This window comes from Ictalurus furcatus, chromosome 17 (assembly GCF_023375685.1).
Source record: "Ictalurus furcatus strain D&B chromosome 17, Billie_1.0, whole genome shotgun sequence".
Classification (NCBI taxonomy): domain Eukaryota; kingdom Metazoa; phylum Chordata; class Actinopteri; order Siluriformes; family Ictaluridae; genus Ictalurus; species Ictalurus furcatus.
This window is the reverse complement of record NC_071271.1, coordinates 7542015-7566144: the sequence shown is the minus strand read 5'-3', so window position 1 is coordinate 7566144 and position 24130 is coordinate 7542015. Positions and strand designations below refer to the sequence as shown.

Sequence of the window (24130 nt, the reverse complement as noted above, 5' to 3'; positions counted from 1 at the left end):
AAATTGTTGAAATGGAGAGAATAAAGTTTTTATTTGCATTTCTTTCAGAATTGTGGAATTAATTATTATTAATTTAAAAGAAGGCATAAAAGGCAGAACTATCGGATTCGGCCGATATCACTCTGAATAATCGGTTATCGGTATTGACTGAGAAATTTAGTACCGGTGCATCTCTACTCTGAACCCACACACTAGATGGTTCAGCCAGACTACTAGAACACACCTGTCGATAGTTACAATTTCACAGACACGAGATCTGCAAGATGTTTTATCAAGCATGACTTCAGAAGACAATATCACTCGCACTTCATTTTGTTTATCAGCCGCATATCAGCCGCCTCATTCACACAGCAAAAAGTTACATCAGACTTCTTTTTTTTTTTTCCAGACGGAGCTGAAACTCGTTATGGTAGTTTCCTTTTTGACACGCTGACAGCGGTAGACCAATCACAACAGACTGGGACATCTGACCAATCAGAGCAGAGTATGATCTCTGAATGGAGTAGTTTAGAATGAATCCTTTAGAATGGATCATTTAATGAGTCGTTTGTGACACTGGGGGGAAAAGATAATGCTGCAATTTAAATGATGAGCACATTAAAATGTTTTTTTTTTTTTTTTTTAACCTTGGATACATGTAAATCTATTGTATGAGAGCTTTAAAACAAAATTAGGCACCGTTCAAAAACATAACAGGTGTTTTAAAAGCACTATACAAATAAAATGTAGTTGAATTTAATCATAACAGAAGAACCATGCAGTACTGTGCTGGCTTCTCACATGTCTCATTCCTGAGTATTTGACTCCATATAGTCAAGAGTGAAATGTATAAGAGATAAGAAATTGACAAGGAATCTCTTATCTCCGCTGGTGGAGCCTGCATGTCTACCTGATGAACGCTTGGCTTAAAGATGAATAAGTACTCCACTTTTACCACGCATACGTGTAGGCATGCGACTGCTACGCGAGCGGCATTGTTCACATACTCACTTGCTTATGTACATCTGGAGGATTAAATGTGGCATCCACTATATGGCACATCAACGACAAAACTTCCAGGTTTCCAATTTTTACTGTAGTGTTTAGTGATTTCGTGCACATAAACAGACTGACGAGCTCAGTTTGTCTTTTACACTGTCTCTAGAGAGTGTGATATTTCTTATGATCTGCATCTCTTCTTTAACATTCAGCAGTACATTGAGCACTCTATTAGGAATACTATACTGATAGGGGGTGGGGCCTCCCTTTGCTCTCTACACAGCCTCAATTCTTCATGGCATGGATTCCACAAGATGTTGGAAACATTCCTTTGAGATTCTGCTTCACGATGACATGATTGCATCACACAATCCCTGCAGATTTTTCAGGTGCACTTTCATCCACATCCCAAAGGTCTTCTATTGGATTCAGATCCGGTGACTGGGAGGGCCAATGAAGAGTGTTGTCATGTTCATGACACCAGTTTTAGACGACTTTTGCTTTGTGACGTAGTGCATGATCATGCTGGAAGAAGTCATTAGAAGATGGGTAACTTGTGGCAATGAAGGGACACACATGATCAGCAACAATACTCAAATGTGGCATTCAAGCGATTATTGATTATTGATTGGTATTAATGGGCCCAAAGTGTGGCAAGAAAACATTCCCCACACCATTACACCACATCCACCAGCCTGGACCGTTGACACAAGGCTGGTTGGGTTCATGGATTCATGCTGTTGTTTCTGACCATGCCATCTGTGTGCCTCAGCAGAAATCGAGATTCATCAGACCAGGCTACGTTTTTCCAGGCTTCACCTGTCCAGTTTTGGTGAGTCTGTGCCTACTGCAACCTCATCTTTCTGTTCTTGGCTGACAGAAGTGGAACCCAACGTGGTCTTCTGCTGTTGTAGCCCTTCCGCCTCAAGGTTCGACGTGTTGTACGTTCTGAGATGATTTCACCTCACCACAATTGTATATGAATGGTTATCTGAGTTACTGTAGCCTTTCTGTCCGCTCGAACCAGTCTGGCTAATCTCCGTTGACCTCCCTCATCAACAAGGCGTTTCCATTCACAGAACTGCAGCTCACTGGATGTTTTTTTCTTTATTGCACCATTCTGAGTGAACTAAAGAGACTGTTTTGCATGAATATCCCAGGAGATCAGCAGTTATAGAAATACTCAGACCAGACTGTCTGGCAGCAACAGTCATGCCACAGTCAAACATCACTGAGATCACATTTTTTCTGTGGTTGATGTGAACATTACCTGAAACTGCTGGCCGATATCTGCACAATTTTATGCATTGCACTGCTGTCACAGTTGGCTGATTTAGATAATTGCCTGAATGTGTAGGTGTACAGGTGTTCCTAATAAAGTGCACAGTTAGTGTAGTTACTGATCGAGGAAATCCAGAAATGTAGTATTCAAAGCAGATCTTTTGGTCAGTTTAAAAAGGCGTTTAAAATTCAAATACCAACTATAATAGGAAAACCGTTAGTGTTTGTACTCCATTCCGCCCTAAATTGATCTTGTACGTAGTACACGTATGCAATTTGAGACACAGTGCTAGTTTGTTTATTCAGTTTCATACAGTCACACGGTGCTACACTGCCTCAACTATTTCTTTTGGTATTTCACCACATGGACATGTCGCGTTCATTTCTGAGGATGTGCACAAGTGACACACCAAATGACTGCAGGATAACAGCTACTATCTAAAACTATCTCAATCTAAGGCCTCCTAATGTGATAGCCTTGAAGGCAAAATATCAGTTAAGACAACACATTTTATTTTTGACGTAAATTATGCATTACTGTTTAATATCTTTCCTTTATTACTATTACTTATTTCTCGATCACCTGGACTTTGCTGACAAAATCTAGTTTGTAGCTTTCATTATCAATTAGAATCTGCTTGCAATTTTCTTAACACCAATTAACACATTTTATCTTCACTAAACCAGAACACTGTGGCTGAGTTTTCACTGTAGTGTTTTCTTAGGCCACTACCACACCTTTTTTTTTTTTTTTTTTTGGAATAATAATGTTTTCAACTCTTTCTTTTTTTTTTGCCTTCTGGCACCACTGAGTGCACTGTTACTGAATGCACACTAACAATCCAATCATATGTACTCGTCAACATTTTTGGATTCCCACATACAGATCCCTCGAAGTGAGGAAGCAGAGTCAGTCCTATATTAACCCCATTAAGACGATACTCTGATTAAGAAACTACCATGTAAACAGCAATTTTTTTTATTACCTTAGTCCGGCTAAAGTCATTCTCGAAGTAAACACAAATCGGTTTAAAACGTGTGGAGTATTCCTATTTTAGTCGCATTATCGACGTGCATTACAGACATGTACACACCTTAATCACACTAATGTCGTGTGGGAGTTTTCACCGCTTTTTGCGACAGGACACGTACACACACGGCAATGCTCAACCGTTTGACGCCAAACGAGAGCACGGCTGCGTCCCAAACCGCATACTTAGATGCTATATAGTAGGTGAAATACATGTATCTCGGCTACTATATAGTAGGTAAGTATGTGGTTTGGGACGCAGCCCAAGGCTTCAAGCAGTCGTCTATTTGCACTTACAGCATGACAAATAATTAACTGCACTGGAAGCGTTCGTAAAAATTTAAAATAAAAACACCCCAAACTGTATACGGTACCATAACGAAGATGAACTGTATGTTGATACGTGAAATTCTGGAGGGAACGTCGGACGGCGTGGCGTGGGGACGTAATGACGTGTGCTGTTTATCGATCTATGTTTTATAACATGTAAAACATGAACATGAAAGGAATATTCTAAAAGGGACTCATGTAACCACCTTAATCACAATATTGTCTTATTCAGAATAAGGTCAATAATTAGATTGCTGCTGTCCATGTAAATGTAGTCAGAGTTAGTTCTGCTTTCAGCCAAGAAATAACAGGATCTGTTAAAAAAAAAAAAAGATGTATTATGTTTATTAAGAAAAGGAAGCATTGTCGCAGTTATGAGTGATGCTTGGCTACTTGGATGGTAAAATAGTTCTTCTTTGATTTTATATGGCATTTTACCCGATAAACCACATGCAGTGACTAGAAAACCATTTGGGATTTGGTCTGTGTGGTGGAAGAGTATAATGTTCCTGTCTGAAAACTTGGTGAATTAGTGTAAATAAATACAAGGCTTAACAAAAATGTAGTATATTTCATGCTGCCGTAAGTAGTCTTTCCAGAGCTGATTACTGGCAATTTGAAATACGCTTCCAGGGCTTTCGGTGAATATTATAAAGAAATTTAAGGAGAACGTGGAAATACCAAATGAGGAATAACTCTGTAATTGCACGCACCAGTATTCGCATCCCTATTCAGAGTTTTCAGTGTGATTTATGCACATGGGTGGTAAACAGAGGCATGTCTTAGTTATGCATGATTCTGACTTATGTCCGTTTCCCTAATACAGAGTGACTTACTGTGTAATGTTACACAAGTACTTCTTTTGTTACATTTATTTTACTATGAAAATGTTTCATCTAAGGCATTACCTTACCTGGCTCTGTAAGTGATAAAGAATGAAGTGAGCCTTTTAAAGATTCGAACCTTTGTACAGGCTGCATTTACCTATACTATATGGCCAAAAGTATGTGTGCACCTGACCATCACACCCATGTGTCTTCCTTCCTCAAACTGTTGGCACAAATTTGGAATACAATTGTATAGGATGTATGGTGTAGTATTTCAATTTCTCTTCACTGGAACCAAACCTGTTCCAGCATGATGATACCCCTGTGCACAAAGGAAGGTACATAAAGACATGGTTTGCCAAGGGTGGAGTGGAAGAGCTTGAGTGGCCTGCACAGAGCCCTGACCTCAACCCAACCTTTGGGGTGAACTGGAATGCCAAATGAGCCCCAGGCCTCCTCGCCCAAACATCCCAACATCAGTGCCTGACCTCACTAATGCTCTTGTGGTTGAATAAGTGTTTATTCTAATTGTACTGTGTTTCTTGTGTGCATTTCTATGAAACACAACATGATTTTTTTGTTAACTGAAAAAAAACTCTGGCTGCACTGGACACTTATCGATCTCAGCCGTGTTCTTTCTTTCTGAACAGACTGAGATGTTGAAGCACTGAGGCCCATATTTAGTTTTCCAAATGGGTTTTTCCACAGCCACATAAATCATTTGTGCTGAGGTCATGACTTTAAAATTGTTTTTTAGTGCTCATGTACATGTTTATAAGGATATTTGTTATCTAGTAAGAATTGAAATAAATTGTGAAGTAAAAGTTCTTTGTTGCACAGCGGACACCAGTGATGTGATGTTTATCTCAAGGAAGTTTTTATTGATTAGATATTCTTGCTTGAATTTTTTTTAACTTGAAATTTACGTTCCCTCCAGGATTTCGCTATCACAGAAATGAATGCAAAATCAAGCAAACTCGAAGGAACTTGCAATTTTTTTTTTTATATAATTTTTTTTCCCAAATTACCGCAGATTTGGGCCAAGATACATCATGTGACGTCAGCCAAAGACACCTCCGATTCACTCGTTAACGCCTTACCCCACAGCCCGGGTTAATCCGTACTTTAACGGTTGTAACCATAGATTTTTATTATTAATATTTGGGACGGGAAACTTCAGATTCTAGAGATCATTTGACTGAACAAAAAATCTGATGAGAAGCTGAAGTGCAGAGTGATGTCATCAAAATTGTTGCTCCGTATTGGTGGTAGAGAGAGACTGTAAATTTTGAACGCATATATCTTCTAAATGCAAATTTTGTCATTGTTTTGGCATACACTAGCTTATAGATAACCTTAAGGCAAACATATTCATGTTAAAAGACACAAAACTTCGGTGTTTTTAATCACACAGACTTGGCTGCCGTGTCTTAATTATTAAAGAAAAAAATTAACAATTTTGTTAATTTCATTCTACAAGGACATTGTTGGTTTTTTTTTGTTGTTTGTTTGTTTGATTTCCGCTTCTTTATATTTGACGTCACTTTTCTATGGTTATATTCTACTCAAGCACAAAAAAAATTTCAAATCAATTTGCTAAAAAATAAATTCAAGCTTGCCTTGCCTTTTTAGGTCATATTCCTCTCAGTGCTAAGCATGGTTCAAAATGATGGTGCGGTAATGCCGGGATTGCACCTTCTGTTACTGGTTTGGGTGAATTCTTCGCCCAATCTCCGTTCGCTCAGATAAATCGCTCTCTCCCTCCCCGAGATTTTTCGTTTGCTCTCAGCCTCCATTGTGCTGGATGTTACCTCAAAGTGTACCAAAGTTCAATTTAATTTCTTGTTTATTTCTTGTTTTCTTATTGGCAAATGGCAGAAGCTCTGCCCTGGCAACAAAAGTAGTCTATTTGCATAGTCTGCTGTGATTGGCTTGAACGTTGATGGGCTTGCCAAATCACACTGTATCTTGGCGGTGATAGGCTATGCTAATTGGGTGCTGTTGCTGGGATTCTGAATAGTGGTGTGGTTCAGTGTGGCTGTGGCGCATTGTGCTGCCTGCTGAGGGATGCTCATAAACCAGCGTTCTCCTAATAATTATTGGAATTTAGTCTTAAAGGAGGGTGAATTTGCCAGGGTGGAATCAGTGTTTTTTTTTCTTCCTATTATATTCCTGTCCTACGTCCACCATTGAGTTCCTCAGAAACTAAACGTTAAATGTTCTTTCGTTTATTGTTTAGTTTCGTGTGCACTGTGGCATTCATGTCTGTCTTCAACATATTATTTCCTTTCCTAATCTCCTTTTTCCTCTCTTTTCTAATGTGGACGCACGCATCTGTATAAAAATATGTATTTATAAAATAACAAAAAAAGAAAAAAGTTTTTTAGGCATATAGGACTAATTTGCATATAATGAGGTACTTCATCATGAAATAAAAGCTTTCTGGTGATCTGTGATGCTTGTTTTAAAATAAGGAATCCTTTAAACGAGCCTTTTGGTTTGTCCTAATAAGCACTAATCTATATTTTTGAACTTTTCTTCTAGGGGGAGAGACCTCAGCATGCCAACCCTGGTCTGGCCGGCTTGCACGCTCTTTTTCTTTCAATGCTGCTGGGTTTCACATGGCTGCTCCGATGCTTCATTCACACCCGCAGCACAGTGACTGTCACCAGCAGAGTACAGAGCAGTCTGGCACTGTACTACCATACAGTGACCAGACACATGCGCTCACCGCCAATCAGGTACTACTGAGTGCTCATGTGCAGAAGTACAAAGCACGTGTAATCCACTATGAGTGTTAGAGTTTAGTCGAAATATACTACAGTATCACAGTATTAATCAAACGTTTAAAAACACACAAACCAGTGAGAGATGCACCGATGTATCGGCCGATAAAGGCTATTTTTCACGCTATGGCTGTCGGCAGATTTTTATTTATTTATTTTTAAATATCCGATGATCAGGGCCGATGTTAGAGTAATGTGTTTTCTGTTTATGAGACCAGTTACTGTGAAACAACTTGTTGAAATGCAGAGAATAAAGTTTTTATTAGCATTTCTTTCAGAATTGTGGAATCGGCCGATATCACTCTGAATAATTGGTTATCGGTATCGGCTGAGAAATTTGATATCGGTGCATCTCTAATAAAAATGAAAAGAAAATCTTTGAACATCTCTGTATCGGCCTATATAACGAAAAATACAACAAAAGTAAACAAAAATATAAAATTCTGTAATTTGTTCTTCCTGGCTATTTTTAAGAATGACGTTTCTTAGATCGTCCGAATTTGTCTGAGAGTTGCTGCGAGGGAAGCTGGCAGCTGCTGAGCAAAGAAAAAACCTAAACTGACCGTGTATAGTAGGCTGATTAACGATGGTATTGGAAATCACCAATTGATATCAAAATGTCGGGTCTGCAGCTTTAACATCCACGAACCTTGAACCTGCTGTCTGACTTCATGATCAAAGGTTAAAATTAAGAAAATGAAACGGTGTGGTGTTTATCAGGGCTGATACACTATGCAAGATTGAAGTATCTCCGCTGCTATTCATGCACGTGTAGTTTAAATCATTGTATTTCAATTTTATAATTAGCTTGGTTTCAGCTAATAACTCGTTATTTATTTACGTTCCCAACCTCAGTCTGCAAACATTCCTGACGTTGTTAACAGGCAATTAATCAAAAAAAAAAAACCCAGACTAAATGCAAATACTAGCAATTGCAGCTTCAGCCGACTTGTAACAAGCTTCTGGCATAGTTTTCGCTGTAATGACATTACGTGTACATGACACGCGTTACATGCATCTGTCCACGCCCACTTCTTGTCTCCACTCAAAGTCACAGGGGATAATGTCATCAACTGACAATAATTGTGGGCACAACAGGACAACAGCGTATTACCCAGGATCTCACAAACTTAGCTTGCAGCGTCGTTTAGCCAAAAATAGATCGTTGATGGTTGTATTATTTAATTATTATTAGCAATGCTGTGTTCTTCTGTGTGTTTGATAGCCATCATGTTTGGTAGTTATGAACATGGTAGGAGTGGAAGTAGAGGTAGCAGCGAACGTGTTTACAACAGGTTTTCAGAGCAGTCCACTTCACCTGCACATCGAAATGGAGGTTGATGTAGTATGATTTGGGGGAGTTCTGAGGAAGTGGGGTTGTGAATTGTTTTGGGAAGTCAGAGCTGCACACCAAAGGCATGGGAACCACTGGAGTAAGGAATTTAATCTGGTAAAAAGTACATTTTATGCTGCACTTGTGTGATATAATGATATTATCAGCTCTACATGATATTACACTGCCATGATAGCCAATGACGATTATTCCGATTATATTAAAATGCCAAACCTGTTAACGCGTTTTGTGTTGGAGCTTCATGATTTAACCTTGGTGTACACTAGTATGAGTTATAACTCCTAATACATGAAAAGAGCAGTCTTGTTCTCCTCAATAAAATAGGAGATGTGGCTCATATGAATCTGGAATGATTTGTGTCTCCAATATTAACTGACATGTCCTGAAAGCCCCCTCCCCCATATCACACGCACTCGACTCACAGCGCTCCCTAGCTTTCTGTCGGGGTGAATGGAGAATGTTTTGAGTTGTTAATGTTAAATACGTTCGGTCAGTGTACATTATATGGCCAGCAGTATGTGGACACCTGACCATCACACCCATATGTGGTTCTTCCCCGAACCGTTGCCACGAAGTCTGTATGATGTAGCATTATAATTTCCCTTCACTGAAACTACGAGGCCCAAACCTGTTCCAGCATGACAATGCCCTTGTGCACAAAGCGAGCTTTTATAAAGACATGATATGCCAAGGTCAGAGTGTAAGAACTTGAGTGGTCAGCACAGAGCCCTGACCTCAACCCCACTGAACACCTTTAAGATGAACTGAAACACTGACTAAGCCTCCTCACCTGACATCAGTGCCTGACCTCGCTAATGCTCTTGTGGCTGAATGAGCAAATCCCCACAGCCATTTTCTGAAATGTAGTTCAAAGCTTTCCCAGAAAAGTGGAGGATCTTAAAACGGCAAAGGTGGTTGGGGGCCTATGAGTCTATGTTAATGCTCATGGTTTTGGCTGTATAGTGTATGTTCAACTTGACTAACATTAGACAAAATATATATTTTACACCAGTTTTATATAATCTCTCAATAAATAAATATTTATTTATATTTGTGATTGTCTCTGAAAATGGTCAAAATCTGTACTTTCAGTTTTTGGTCAAAGGTAAAAAAAAAAAAAAAATTAAATGGATAGTTCCAGTACAACAAAGTGTCTGTCTAACACATTACAAATAACGTTAATGGTGATGATAATTGGAAAGTGATTTAAACTAAACCAAAAAAATGCTCAAACATCGAAATTTGAACTTTCTTTTCATTGAGCATTACTGCAGATTCACCTAAAAATCCGTGAGCACTCGTGATCCCAACTGTGCTGATGATGATGGTGTTGATGATGATGATGATGATTATTATTATTATTATTATTATTACACATTCCTTTACTGATGGTGAGGCGACAGTGAAGCAGCCATCTGATCATACTCCATACGACCATGATACCATAACAACCCTATAATCCAAACATGGTCATTGCCTGCAGGCCAAAAGTTTTGCATTGATTTTTAACTGAAGTAGTGTAGGTCCAAGAAAAATAAAGAGTGACCTGCTGTATACCTCAACCTAAAGCTCTGTGTCTGTCTTTGCGTGTCTTCATACAGAGGCACATGCCCCAGTGTTTTCGTGAGCCAACCGCAGCTCCATTGAGGAAGCTCTCTGTTGACTTAATCAAAACCTACAAACACATTAATGAGGTAAGATCTGCTGCCAAACCTGACTGATGTTTCATTATGTTTAAAGGGAGGTAAACACTAAGATTTTAATTATTTATCACATTATATTATTTAAAGCTCAACTAATAATATTTAAAGCTCAACTCAAGACATACTTCTTTAAACTAGCATTTGCTTGCTGATGTTTTCTTTTATTATTAGTTGTTTTTATAATTAAAAAAAAATTCTGTGTACTGCTTATTTTGTGTACAGCCCTTTGAGAAGCTGCTTTTAAAGGCGCTCTGTAAAATAGTTTATTATTATTATTATTATTATTATTATTATTATTGCTGTCCTGTTTCAGTCTTTAAGCCTAACCCAGAACTTTGTTATTCTGCCAATACATGGGCTAAGTTTTGTAGTAATAAACAGATTAAAAACCTATAGTAGTTGTAAGGAGATGTTTGCTGAATATTTATGGTGGGAATGACCGGTGTCAGCACTTTGTAACAGTAAGTTTTTTGGTGATGGGACAGTCTCCAGGACAGATGATTTTAGGCTTTCAGGTTTCTTGGTAACTGAAAAGAGTGAGAAAATAAGAGCATCTGGCGAGGGAATGGCTTTTTATAGTTGCTATTATATAAATGATGAGAGCAACTTGGGTGTTTTGCAGATGTTCATTCATGCCATGAGCACGTAAGAATTGACGCTGTGGTAAAAATTTGTCGTTGTGTTTTTTTTGTTTTTTTTTATATTCCTCTCTCCCTACCTGTTTTTTCTGGTTGTTGATGTTTGCACCTCTGACTGTCACAAATTTGAATGTGGCACACTAAATAACAGGGTGTCCAAGAGGTCAGGAACCAAGGGGAATTTGTTGAGCAAAATCTTCACAAAGATGATACAGCAGCTGAGAAAATGCTTAGAGCATGAGGGTGAACATGTCGAGCATATGGTGTAAAGAATAAATACAAAATGAAGTATATGTAGTATAAGTTATTCTCACTGACACCCTGTATATCATTTAATGAACACCCATCTAAAACGGACTGCTTTTGTATGAGACAAACATGAAAGAAATTGCTGTTTATTTCCCCCTTCTGTGTAGGTGTATTATGCAAAAAAGAAACGACGGCATCAACAGGGTCATTGTGAGGACTCCAGCCATAAGAAAGAGAAGAAAGTCTTCAACGATGGCTATGATGATGACAACTTTGATTACATTGTTAAGAATGGAGAGAAGTGGATGGACCGTTATGAAATCGACTCTTTAATAGGAAAGGGTTCATTTGGGCAGGTACGGTCCCGAACACACAGCTTTGTCATATGCAGATGACTGGTCCAACTGGACATTATATTACACAGTCATGTGAAAATCTAAGTACACCCCATGGAAAATGTTGGCTTTTTTTTTTAATTGCAAATATTTGGACAAGCAAACATTCTGTCATCTTTGAAAGTGTGTATTAATAAAGTTGATGTACTTGAACAAAACCCTAAGGAAAAATTTTCAGTCTTTTATTCAACAGATATCAATAGATGTGATGTTCTTCTGTGGAAAAAGTAAGTACACCCTTGGCCTCAGAAGCTAGTATTGCCCCCCTAGCAGAAATAACTTCTTGTAGGCGTTTTGCATAATTGTTCACCAGTCTCTGACATCGGCTTGCTGGAATTTTTGACCACTTCCTTGCAGTATTCTTTCAGTTGCAAGATTTTTGAAGGTTTTCTTGAATGTTCTGCCCATTTCAAATCCCTCCACAATATTTCAATGGGATTCAAATCCGGGCTTTGATTAGGCCTTTCCATAACCCTCAGTTTCTTCTTTTCGAGCTGTTCTTTACTGGATTTGCTAGTGTGCTTAGGATCATTATTCTGTTGAAAATTCCACTTTTGGGTTCAACTTCAACTTTCAGACAGATGGCCTCACATTGTCTTCAAACACTCTTTGATATGATGCAGAATTCATAATTGAATCACTGAATCAACTGTCCAGTCCCTGAGGCAGCGAAGCAACCCTAAACCATAACATTTCCACCACCGTGCTTCACAGTTGGTATGATGTGCTTCTACTGAAAATCTGCCTTTGGTCTGTACCAAACATGTCTGCAGTTACTGTGGCCAAACAACTCCGTCTTCGATTAGTCTGTACAGAGCACATTATTCCAAAAGGCCTGGGATGGCCAGTCCTGGACAAAATGACAGCTGTATGAAATCTGTGCCAGTTGTAGATGATTTTCCTTACAGTGGAATGATGTATTTCAAATAATTTAGAGATCTTTTTAAATCCCTTGCCAGACTCCTAGGCATCCACAACCGTTTTTTTTCTGAAGGCCTTATGGCCTTATAGAACTCTTTAGATGTTGGCAAAATGACACCACACACCTCAATAGCAAAGGGAACACCAGACACTAGATATGAGAGGGGTATAAATAAAACCGGTTCCACCTGCACTCCCTAAGCAGGTTCTAATCACTGACACCCAATCTTCAACACCTGATTCTAATTTTATGGATTTGAAGGTGTGATAAATGTAGGGGTGTACTTACTTTTATCTGTTTTTTGGCAATTTTATGTGTCCTTTGATAGTGTATCACCTATACACTATTAATAGGCACTGTTTCAAAGAGGATCAAATGTGTCAACAAATAAAAAGCCAACAATTTCCATGGGGTGTAGTTACTTTTTCACTGTTTTCACAAGTTTTGGTTGCTGACATTTCGATATAAATTTGGCCCAAACCTCTGCTGTGGTTTTGGACTTGAGGGTTTAACACGGTTTATGTGTACTGAGGTCTTTTAATTGGCTTTTTGCAGGTTGTTAAAGCTTATGACCGTGCTGAGCAGGAATGGGTAGCAATCAAAATAATCAAGAACAAGAAGGCTTTTCTGAATCAAGCTCAGATTGAAGTGCGGCTGCTGGAGCTCATGAACAAACATGATACAGAAATGAAATATTACATAGGTATTTAAAAACTTCAGACTGCATTTTGAATCTTGGGATGCAATTTATTAATGTAGAATTGGACATACTGTGTGTATAGACTATACTTCTGTTTGTTTGTGTGTATTACATTGTTTTTAGTAAAATAATTTTTGTAAATTTTTCAATTCAATAAATCTTTAACTACTTTTTGTTTTATTTCCCCCCCTGTTTTTTCTTTAGTTCATCTGAAGCGGCACTTCATGTTTCGGAATCACCTTTGCTTAGTGTTTGAAATGTTGTCATACAACCTGTATGACTTGTTACGAAACACAAACTTTAGAGGCGTTTCTTTAAACCTGACACGGAAATTTGCCCAGCAGCTCTGCACAGCACTGCTGTTTCTTGCCACTCCTGAACTGAGCATCATCCACTGTGACCTCAAGCCCGAGAACATCCTACTATGTAACCCCAAGAGAAGCGCCATTAAAATCGTGGACTTTGGAAGCTCCTGCCAACTGGGACAGAGGGTACGATTTGAGCAGTTTTCTCATCTTCTGTGTGTTGGGGTTTTTTCTTGATTGTTTATATGTAATCGTGTCCTTTTCAGATATATCAGTATATCCAGAGTCGTTTCTACCGCTCCCCTGAAGTGCTGTTAGGAATGCCATATGATCTGGCAATAGACATGTGGTCATTGGGGTGCATTCTTGTGGAGATGCATACAGGAGAGCCTTTGTTCAGTGGAGCCAATGAGGTGAGAGACATCATCTTCACGACTGAGTCAGTAAAATGCAGGTCATCTGAAAAAAACATTTTTAAAAACAGTACACAGTTCTGAAAAGATTATTATTGTTTTATTTTTAGCAAACTGAACATTTAGTAGTCGTCGCATATTCATTTAATTATTCTGCATTTGTTCATGAAACAAATTATGAAATCTGATAAATCCTTTTTATATATATATATATATATATATATATATATATATATATATATATATATATATACATACATACATACATACATACATACATACATACATACACACACACACACACACACACACACACACACACACACACACACACTAATTAAATCAGTTTGGTCTGAGGTATTCTAAACTAAATGCCTAAAGGTCCATCCTGGATTGTCTGATTGTGTCAGAAAATCTAAGATTTGCAACAAATAAACATAGTGACACACTAAGGAGGTAATTGTAATTATACAGTCTGTCAAATGTAGTGTACAGTGTAATTGTTAGTGTATTGTATCTATGTGTAGAGAAGGAAAAAAATAAAGCTTTTTTTTTCTCCCTACACAGGTGGACCAAATGAACAAAATAGTTGAAGTCCTAGGTATCCCACCCAGTCACATAATGGACCTTGCACCAAAAGCCAGAAAGTTTTTTGAGAAGTTGTCTGATGGGACGTGGAGCATTAAGAAGACCAAAGATGGGAAAAGGGTGTGTTTTTATTACCGTTTGTTTTTTTTCTATGGACAATGCTGAGCTTCTATGTTCATTACTAAGTTGTGTGTTTCTCTGCCAACAGTACAAACCCCCAGCTTCTCGTAAACTCCATGCCATCTTGGGGGTGGAGGCTGGTGGACCTGGCGGTCGAAGAGGCGGCGAATCTGGCCACGCGGTGGCTGACTACTTGAAGTTCAAGGACCTTGTGCTCAGAATGCTGGACTATGACCCCAAGACTCGAATCCAGCCCTACTACGCGCTCCAGCACAGCTTCTTTAAGAAGACTGCAGATGAGGGAACAAACACAAGCAGCAGTGTTTCAACAAGTCCTGCACTTGAGCATTCGCAGTCCTCAGGGACCACCTCTAGTACATCCTCAAGCTCAGGTGTTCTGCAAATAGTCTTCCACTTTGCCTACTCAGTAATCCCTACTTACAGAAAACGAGTGACTCGATAAGTGCTATTAAGAGGTTTCACCTCAATCTATGAATGAGAACATCAGGACACATCTTCATTCAACTTTTTTTTTTTTTTTTAGAAAAGAAAAGGAGTTTATTCCTGCATTAAAATAAGTTTTATTGAGGCTAACATTATAAAGCATGAATTTTTGGTAACCCATACTGCTTAGGTTAGATCCAGATTGGTTATGTTTTTCCTGACACACAGTAAGAGAATAAAACAGGCCTAGGGCTTGTTTTCTGTTAAAAGAGCTTATCTACTGTTCACAAAATATTTTGTGCAGAAAACTGCTTTTTCTGTGGCTTAAATTCAAATAGCATTGAATTGGGCATATAGTGCACTACACATGTACTACAGAGTAATTGTGATACCCATAACATGCCTTATTATTATTATTATTATTATTATTATTATTATTATTATAAATACTATATATTAGGATTAAAAATCAGTCCCCCACAATCATAGTTCTGTATCGTCAATCAAAATCTTCCTCTTCTAATCCCTCTACGTTGTATGGCCCTATCATCATGAGATCAAACCCCAACATGTTAAAAACCCAACAATTCCACAGCCATCCGTGGCCAATGGGAGCAGAACTAGCCATGATGTCCAGGTGGGAGGAATGGCGCTCTCTCTCTCTCTCTCCCTCTCTCTCTCTCTCTCTCTCTCTCTCTCTCTCTCTCTCTCTCTCTGTGAGCTCGTGTATGCGGAAGAGAGCAGACTGTGCTTTCCCAGCAGTGGCATAATTTAAAACATACAAAAAGATATCGCACGATCTCCAAAACGCATATCGTATTATAATGTATAATGATATCGATCTTATATCGTCATATCTCCCTAGTCTGGAAGAGGTTTCTTTTTTTGTTGTTTTTTAATAATAATAATATACTTGTTTTGGAGTTTTGTATTTCTGTTTGAATTTGTATTTTCAAAACGTAATCGTTCGCGACCGACCACACCTTTTTCCGAATAGTACAGAACATTTACAGCAGAAGAATTGTCAATGCAAAATTACTGGGAAATTAGACTGTTTATTAAAGTAATCACTGGAAATGTATCATATTTTCAAATGAGGTTTAATCCACTTGACATGGAAACAAACAACCAATTACACTGAGATCGTTTCGAAGGCGTTCACCTCGCGTCACCGGTCAGCTGTCCTTTTTTCTGTGGACATATTAAAATGAAAGGACAGGCTAATTTCTACGCAAGCTGCAAGGAATCGCATAATTGTTCCGAAATTGTCATCACTGATTAGCACTTCTTTCTTAAAATTCAATTAAGCAACGATATATTCATTTTAAATTTGAGCAACAATCTGTGAAGTCAGCCTACCAAGTATTTCAGCGTGTTCCCTGCGCCGAGAGGGGAAAAACACAAATCCTGTTTTGTGGAAACAAATGTATAATATAAATATTATTTAGTCAATGCATTCTATAAAAATAAAAAAGAGAGAGAGAGAAAAAGGAAAACTTTTGAATAAATATGTAATTGACCTTTCCAACAACCTATCACAGGCTGCCATCATAAGCTCCGAAAGCAATCACACACACACACTCCTGATGCAATAGATGGAATTAGGTTGAAAAAAACCTTGGAGAAACAGTACTGCTTATCTTGTACATATGGTTCCAGGGCTAAACAATATTCCAAATTTAATATTTCAAGGTTTATGTGAAATGTTTGTGGAAAAGCAATAAAAACAGCACATTTTCCATGATTTCAGGAGGATCATCTGGAACGAGTACCAGTGGCAGAGCGAGGTCTGATCCCACTCACCATCATCGGCACAGTGGGGGGCACTTTAGCACAGCAATGCCAAGCATAGACTGTGACAACCTCCGCCCTCAGGTCAGTGGAGACTTTAGGGCTCAACAATTAATGTTGAACACACAAAACACAAAAACATTGGTGGCTTTAAGGAGTATATTGCAAGAATAATAAAATTACTTACAAATATTTGTGCGTTTCATAGTGTGTGTCTGTGTATAAACCAAGGCAGTTATTCTGATACTGAATTTGCCAGCTGCCTATCCACAGAAGAGGCAGTATCTACAGTTTAGACCTAATGATTTCTATCGATTCTGTACGGGTATTTTTCAGTGTCGTTTCCTACATCTCTGTAGCAAGGGGTCAGAAATTTAAACTGTTCAGATTAAAGAAAACGAACGAGCTGCTAATTTATTATTCCACAACGCTGTCAAATTCTCTAAACCTAGAAGGTGTTTTCTCTTACAGCTCTTACTCTTACAGTAGTGCTGGCTTTAATTCATGTGTTTTATATTAACGCACTCATTCTAGCATCATATTGTTTCTATAGTATCAACTTATTCACAACTTATTCACGGGGACATGTAAGGTGGGAGAACTACAGTGAGGGAAAAAAGTATTTGATCCCCTGCTGATTTTGTATGTTTACCCACTGACAAAGAAATGATCAGTCTATAATTTTAATGGTAGATTTATTTGAACAGTGAGAGACAGAATAACAACAAAAAAATCCAGAAAAACGCACATCAAAAATGTTATAAATTGATTTGCATTTTAATGAGGGAAATAAGTATTTGACCCCTCTGCAAAAAATGACTTAGTACTTGGTTTAAAAACCCTTGTTGGCAATCACAGAGGTCAGACGTTTCTTGTAGTTGGCCACCAGGTTTGCACACATCTCAGGCGGGATTTTTTCCCACTCCTCTTTGCAGATCTTCTCCAAATCATTAAGGTTTCGAGGCTGACGTTTGGCAACTCGAACCTTCAGCTCTCTCCACAGATTTTCTATGGGATTAAGGTCTGGAGACTGCCTAGGTCACTCCAGGACCTTAATGTGCTTCTTCTTGAGCCACTCCTTTGTTGCCTTGGCCATGTGTTTTGGGTCATTGTCATGCTGGAATATCCATCCACGACCCATTTTCAATGCCCTGTCTGAGGGAAGGAGGTTTTCACCCAAGATTTGACGGTACATGGCCCCGTCCATCGTCCCTTTGATGCGGTGAAGTTGTCCTGTCCCCTTAGCAGAAAAAAAACCCCAAAGCATAATGTTTCCACCTCCATGTTTGATGGTGGGGATGGTGTTCCAGGGGTCATAGGCAGCATTCCTCCTCCTCCAAACACGGCGAGTTGAGTTGATGCCAAAGAGCTCCATTTTGGTCTCATCTGACCTCAACGCTTTCACCCAGTTGTCCTCTGAATCACTCAGATGTTCACTGGCAAACTTCAGACGGGCATGTATATGTGTTTTCTTGAGCAGCGGACCTTGCGCGCGCTGCAGGATTTCAGTCCTTCACGGCGTAGTGTGTTCCCAATTGTTTTCTTGGTGACTATGGTCCCAGCTGCCTTGAGATCATTGACAAGATCCTCCCGTGTAGTTCTGGGCTGATTCCTCACTGTTCTCATGATCAATGCAACTCCACGAGGTGAGATCTTGCATGGAGCCCCAGGCCGAGGGAGATTGACAGTTCTTTTGTGCTTCTTCCATTTCCGAATAATCGCACCAACTGTTGTCCCCTTCTCACCAAGCTGCTTGGCAATGGTCTTGTAGCCCATTCCAGACTTGTGTAGGTCTACAATCTTGTCCCTGACATCCTTGGAGAGCTCTTTGGTCTTGGCCATGGTGGAGAGTTTGGAATATGACTGATTGATTGCTTCTGTGGACAGGTGTCTTTTATACAGGTAACAAACTGATATTAGGAGCACTCCCTGTAAGAGTGTGCTCCTAATCTCAGCTCGTTACCTGTATAAAAGACACCTGGGAGCCAGAAATCTTTCTGATTGAGAGGGGGTCAAATACTTTTTTCCCTCATTAAAATGCAAATTAATTTATAAAATTTTTGACATGCGTTTTTCTGGATTTTTTTGTTGTTATTCTGTCTCTCACTGTTCAAATACAACTACCATTAAAATTATAGACTGATCATTTCTTTGTCAGTGGGCAAACGTACAAAATCAGCAGGGGATCAAATACTTTTTTCCCTCACTGTACATCATCTAAACCTAATAAATACATGTATTTTTAAAATCTCTTGTTTAACTAAGACAAATGTGTAATATTTGATATTGTGAGGTTTTTCCAACATGGGAGAGGGGGGCTTTGCACTTTCCTGCTTCTCTGTAACTTGATAGTCCCCCCCCCCCCCCATTCGTTAATTAATTTAAAATTGTAATTAATTAATTAATTAATTAATTTATTTAAAAAAATTTGGGGCGTTTAAAGCACTTTGTGATGTGCTGGTTTAGGGAAAGCAACTTCAGGGTGGTAACAATCAACAGCTTTGCACTGGCTCGCATCACATGACCTCGTCATTGATTGATTGTTTTTTGTTTTTCTATAACATCACACCTCAAAGTGTTTTATTCATTAGGTAGCCTATCTTCGGTAGTTCATGGTGTGTTGTGGTGTTTAAAAAAAAAAATAACCCAACAAATACACTAGGGTATTCTTAGAAGACTTCATTTTTTTTCTTTCTGTGTGATAGGGTAATTTTCTTGTTAGCAGTGTTGCCACCTGATTTGTGTTGACCGTGCAGGGGTTTTTTTGCTGTTTTTGCATGCGTGTATATGAACAGTCGTGCCTGTGTTTCTTTCTCTTACAGAAAAGACAGCCTTACCATCCTCCGGTAGTATGGACTGATGGTGTTGGCCCAGAAGTTGTCACGGTAGAGACGCATCCAGTGCAGGAGACCACCTTTCATGTGCCTCCCCAGCATCCTAAAGCATTACACCCTCATCACCACCACCACCACCACCACCACCATCACCATGGACAGGTCATAACCGCGTTCCCTCGGTCACGGCTCTACAACTCGCCCACCAACAGCGCCTCCACGCAGGACTCCATGGAGGTCGGGCATGGCCATCTGTCCATGACATCGCTGTCTTCCTCTGCCTCCTCTTCCTCCACCTCTTCCTCTTCCACAGGAAACCATGGCCACCAGGTGTACCAGTTCCGCCAGGGGCCCACCACAGCCCTGGGCTTCAGCCGAATCGGGAGCATGGGTTTGGGTGCCTTCTCAAATCCCCGCCAAGAAACTGGCATCGCTGGACATCCACCGTACTCGGTTCCCTCCAACACGGGGCCCGGGCACTTCATAACGGAGGGACATTTGGGAATGAGACAAAGCATTGATAGAGATGAGTCTCCGATGACTGGAGTCTGCGTTCAGCCGAGCTCCATGGCTAGTTCGTGACTAATCTGAAAATGTTTTGTTTTTTCTGTATGTGGTTATTATGAATATTTTTTTCTAGGTGATATTTTCCTTTTCTCCAATTTTTAAATGGTGCATAGAGAACAAAAAGCTGCTCACTTTTTAGGGGAGATATCACTGAAACGCTACAACTGAAGAGTATTTAAAGTATATGTATTTCAAATCTCTTTTTTTTTTCTCTCTCTCTCTTTTTTTTTTTCTTTTTTTTGGCCCACCTAACCGACTCATTCGTAATACTGCAAAACGACCATCATAAGATTGCATCTGCCAGTTCACTCACTACACATAGTACTCACGTCCCACTCGTTGTTTGTTCATTTTTTAAAAATCTCTTTTTAGTATTTCAGAGCCAATAACTGCCACACAACTATCTACATGTAAAGCAATGCAAAAAAAAAAATCCATTTACATTCCAACGGTGAATCATTTAGCTTTTTCTTTTTCCCTTGATAATTTATTTACCTTTTATTTGAAACCTCTCGGAGCTGTATGTTTAAAACCTGTAGTGTGTGCAGGAAGAAGTACTCGCAGTGGTCTTTGGTGTTGTCTGTATTGTGTAACTGTGAGAAGCGTGTTCTCAGACTGTGGGAGCAGAAGGAGCTGCAGTAGTGTTCAGGCTGAGACGCGTCTCACTACGTGTTCCAGTTATGGAGAGGATGCACTGAAAACGGGGTCAGATACAGATTTAGGGGTTCACGTTAAGAACCCTGTTGGCCTTATGATTTTTTGAACATTTGAGCGAAAAGAACATGGACAATGCTGTTCAGATAAATACGGCTTTCCTCTTCTTTTAACATAAACGATCGTTATTTAGAGGAATGCTGAGTAGAGTTTTAAAAAAAAAAGTAATCAAGAGGTTATTAAGAAGCCTTTATTTAACAAAGGGACTTAAGGGACTCATAATTACAGGGTCAAGTGTTTTAATAGTGACTTCCTATAATTCTTTCTTATCAAATAGGATTTCACAGCAGAGTTAGTCACCCCTATATGAAATGCTTAATTTTATTTATTTGTTCCTGTTCATTTTGATTGTATGCTTTCCATTGAACACTGTTTACTTCAATTTGCTTATTCACTTTTTAGTACAGAAATATTCGCTGAAATTTGTGACTGCCTTTCTCCCCTCTTGAATTATGCTGTGAACTTTACACATTTTTTTAAATACCAAAGTAACTGTTTTCTTTTTTATTTTATTTTTAAATGGTCCTGTAACCAATAATGTAGCAGTTCACCACTCCAACACAAGTGTTTTATTAAATGATCAGTTTTGTCCATACCAAATGTCTATCAACTACTTTTGCGCAATGGAAATTTTGCGGAGCTTGGTTGAATTGTTGTTGTTTGGTTAAACATCAAAACCCTGTTATTTACTTTTTCTTTCTTTTTTTTTTTAAAAAAAACATCAAGCAGTTGGGAGCATAGCTTGGCACAACACTGCTGCTCTGCAGGCTACGGAGTAGCTGTGAAAGATTACAAGGAGGCGGGAAAAAAAAGGTTTTTTTGTCAGTTGGTGGGCGATGCTACTTTTTTCTACTTACTTTGGATGACATGCTAATTTTTACCGAAGTACCATACTTCAGCTGAAATATTCAGGCAGTCTACTGTAGCTACTATGAGTACAAGTTGAGTTTGTCAGACATTTTGTTTGTTGCTTGTTTCCCCATATACTGTTCAAACAGAATCTAAATATGGCACTGAGGGCACATGGGCATACGCACATTTCCAAGAGATTCAGTGTTTTCAGAAATCACGTTGTGGTCACAGAAGCAATTGTTAATTAATTAATCAATCTCACCCACACTTTATAGTATAACAGGTTGTGAAGTGTTCTCCACCCATGCTCACACTTTGCATCGGGTATTAACAAAGACCAACTCCATGCATATTACCAATGAATCTTTAGCGTCCTGCTGCTAAATCAGGTAACAGGACACTATTGTACATGAAAGTGGTGTTTATTTTGCCGAAGGCATCTTTGCCCTATTATAAAACAAAAAATGTTTGATATATTTACATATTCTAAGAGTAATGGTGATGAGAAATGGTTCATATAAATGTTAAATGGCTTTTAAAAATAGTTTTTATAAATGACCCTGTTTGCGTGGGGAAACACAGCAATTTGCTGAGCTCAAAACATTCCAAAATAAACCTGGAAAAAACTAAACAGATATTAAGTGTCTACCTGTTTTAGCTCCCTGATTTGATGTCCTTTCATGAAATGCAGCCCCTTTTTTAATAGTTGAAATAGGTGTGTGTGTGTGTGTGTGTGTGTGTGTGTGTGTGTGTGTATATAAAATTTTTAAATAAAGGAAATACAGAATTCGCTACATTTCTCCTGGTATATAATTACAACTGTTTTGGCTGTCATTTTTAAGAGGAGTTTCCCTTGGGTCACAAGTATAAAATGTTTTCAAAAGCGAGCATTAGATTTAATCAGAAATATTCTAGTATTGCAGGGGGAATGCTTTATTTTCTTCGATCACTCGACCTTTTTTTAAAAGGTTTGACTGAGCAAAAAGTAGGAATGCTGATCTGACTATAAATAAAGAAGCAAATTTGGTCTTAGATCCACAGTCCTACTTGGAGATGCTTTGTTTTGATTGCCCAGGATCACAAACCCACTCTTACCATTTAATGGTGGGGTGTGTGTGTGGACGTGTGTGTGCGTGTGTGTGTGTGTGTGTACGCACGCTGTGATTCTTTTTGGAAACTCTGCTCTGAATGTTGTGCTTTAGTCTGTCAGAGCTTAGTCAAGTAGTGTTTTCCCTTATGTATTAATGAGCTGAAAATTATGTTGGCTTTTCCATTTAAAATGATGTTTTAATTAAGAGAAACTATTCCTATTAAATGGTCCTTGAAGTTTTAAGATGTTCTAACAAATAAAGAGAAGTGCAAATATATACACTCACTGCCACTTTTTTTTTCTTTTTCTTTTTTTTTTTTTTTTTTTTTTTAAAAAGGAAAATCTTTACACCTGCCCTTTCATGCAATTATCCAATCAGGAAATAATCTGGCAGGAGTGCAATGAATAAATCATGCACATACAGGTCATGAGCTTTAGTTAATGTTCACATCATTGTACAGGGTGGTATTTAAGTTACTGTAGCCTTTCTGTCAGCTCACCATTCTCCTCTGATCTCTCTCACTAACCATGAATTTCTGCCTGTAGAACTACCACTTTCTGGATGTTGTTTGTTTTTCACACCATTCTGCATAAACGGTTGAGATTATTGTTTATGAAAATCCCAGGAGATAAGCAGTGTCTGTAATACTCTAAAGAGCTCATCTGGCACCAACAACTGTACCATGGTCAACATTACTGAAATCACATTTTCTCCCCATTCTGATCTGAACATGAACTGAAGCTCTTGACCTATATCTGCATGATTTTATGCCTTGTGCTGCTGCTATAAGATTGGCTACGAGCAGGTGTAGAGGTTTTCCTAATAAGATGGCGGTGAGTACAACAGTTATAGATCATTTAACAGGAAATTGACTCATTTCACCTTGTAAGCCACCTACAATATATGGCCAAAATTATGTGGACACCTGACCATCATACCCATATGTAGTTTTTCCTTAAACTCTTGCTACAAAATTGTAAAGGATGCCTTTGTATGTTGTAGCATTACAATGTACATTTATAGCATTTGGCAGACACTCTTATCCAGAGCAGCTTACATTTAACTCTTTTATACTGTTAAGGGCCCAACAGTGGCAGCACTGAGATTTGAACTCAAAACCTTCCAATCAGTAAGCCAATAGCTTAACTCCTGAGCTATCACTTGCCTACAGGAGCCAAGAAGCCCAAGCCTGTCTTCAGCATGACAATGCCCCTGTGC

General features: G+C 38.8%; 1 protein-coding gene across 3 annotated transcripts in view; it reads left to right on the top strand.

The window, feature by feature from the left end:
- Window positions 1-24038, top strand: part of dyrk1ab (dual-specificity tyrosine-(Y)-phosphorylation regulated kinase 1A, b) — a 33533-nt gene extending 9495 nt beyond the window's left edge. Inside the window, exons 2-12 of one of the 3 annotated variants that reach the window (XR_008388218.1) lie at window positions 6991-7187; window positions 10188-10280; window positions 11344-11532; window positions 13049-13196; window positions 13398-13684; window positions 13765-13911; window positions 14479-14619; window positions 14708-15011; window positions 16814-16938; window positions 19677-21782; window positions 21968-24037. Coding sequence is in view for 2 of the 3 variants with exons in the window: in XM_053646471.1 (XP_053502446.1) it covers window positions 7068-7187; window positions 10188-10280; window positions 11344-11532; window positions 13049-13196; window positions 13398-13684; window positions 13765-13911; window positions 14479-14619; window positions 14708-15011; window positions 16814-16938; window positions 19677-20270 (2148 nt within the window). In the remaining variant the exon portion in view is untranslated. Of the gene's footprint in view, window positions 1-6990; window positions 7188-10187; window positions 10281-11343; window positions 11533-13048; window positions 13197-13397; window positions 13685-13764; window positions 13912-14478; window positions 14620-14707; window positions 15012-16813; window positions 16939-19676 lie in introns of those variants that run through there. The other 2 variants (XM_053646471.1, XM_053646472.1) reach the window with 2 other exon arrangements.
- The last annotated feature ends 92 nt before the right edge of the window (window positions 24039-24130 follow it).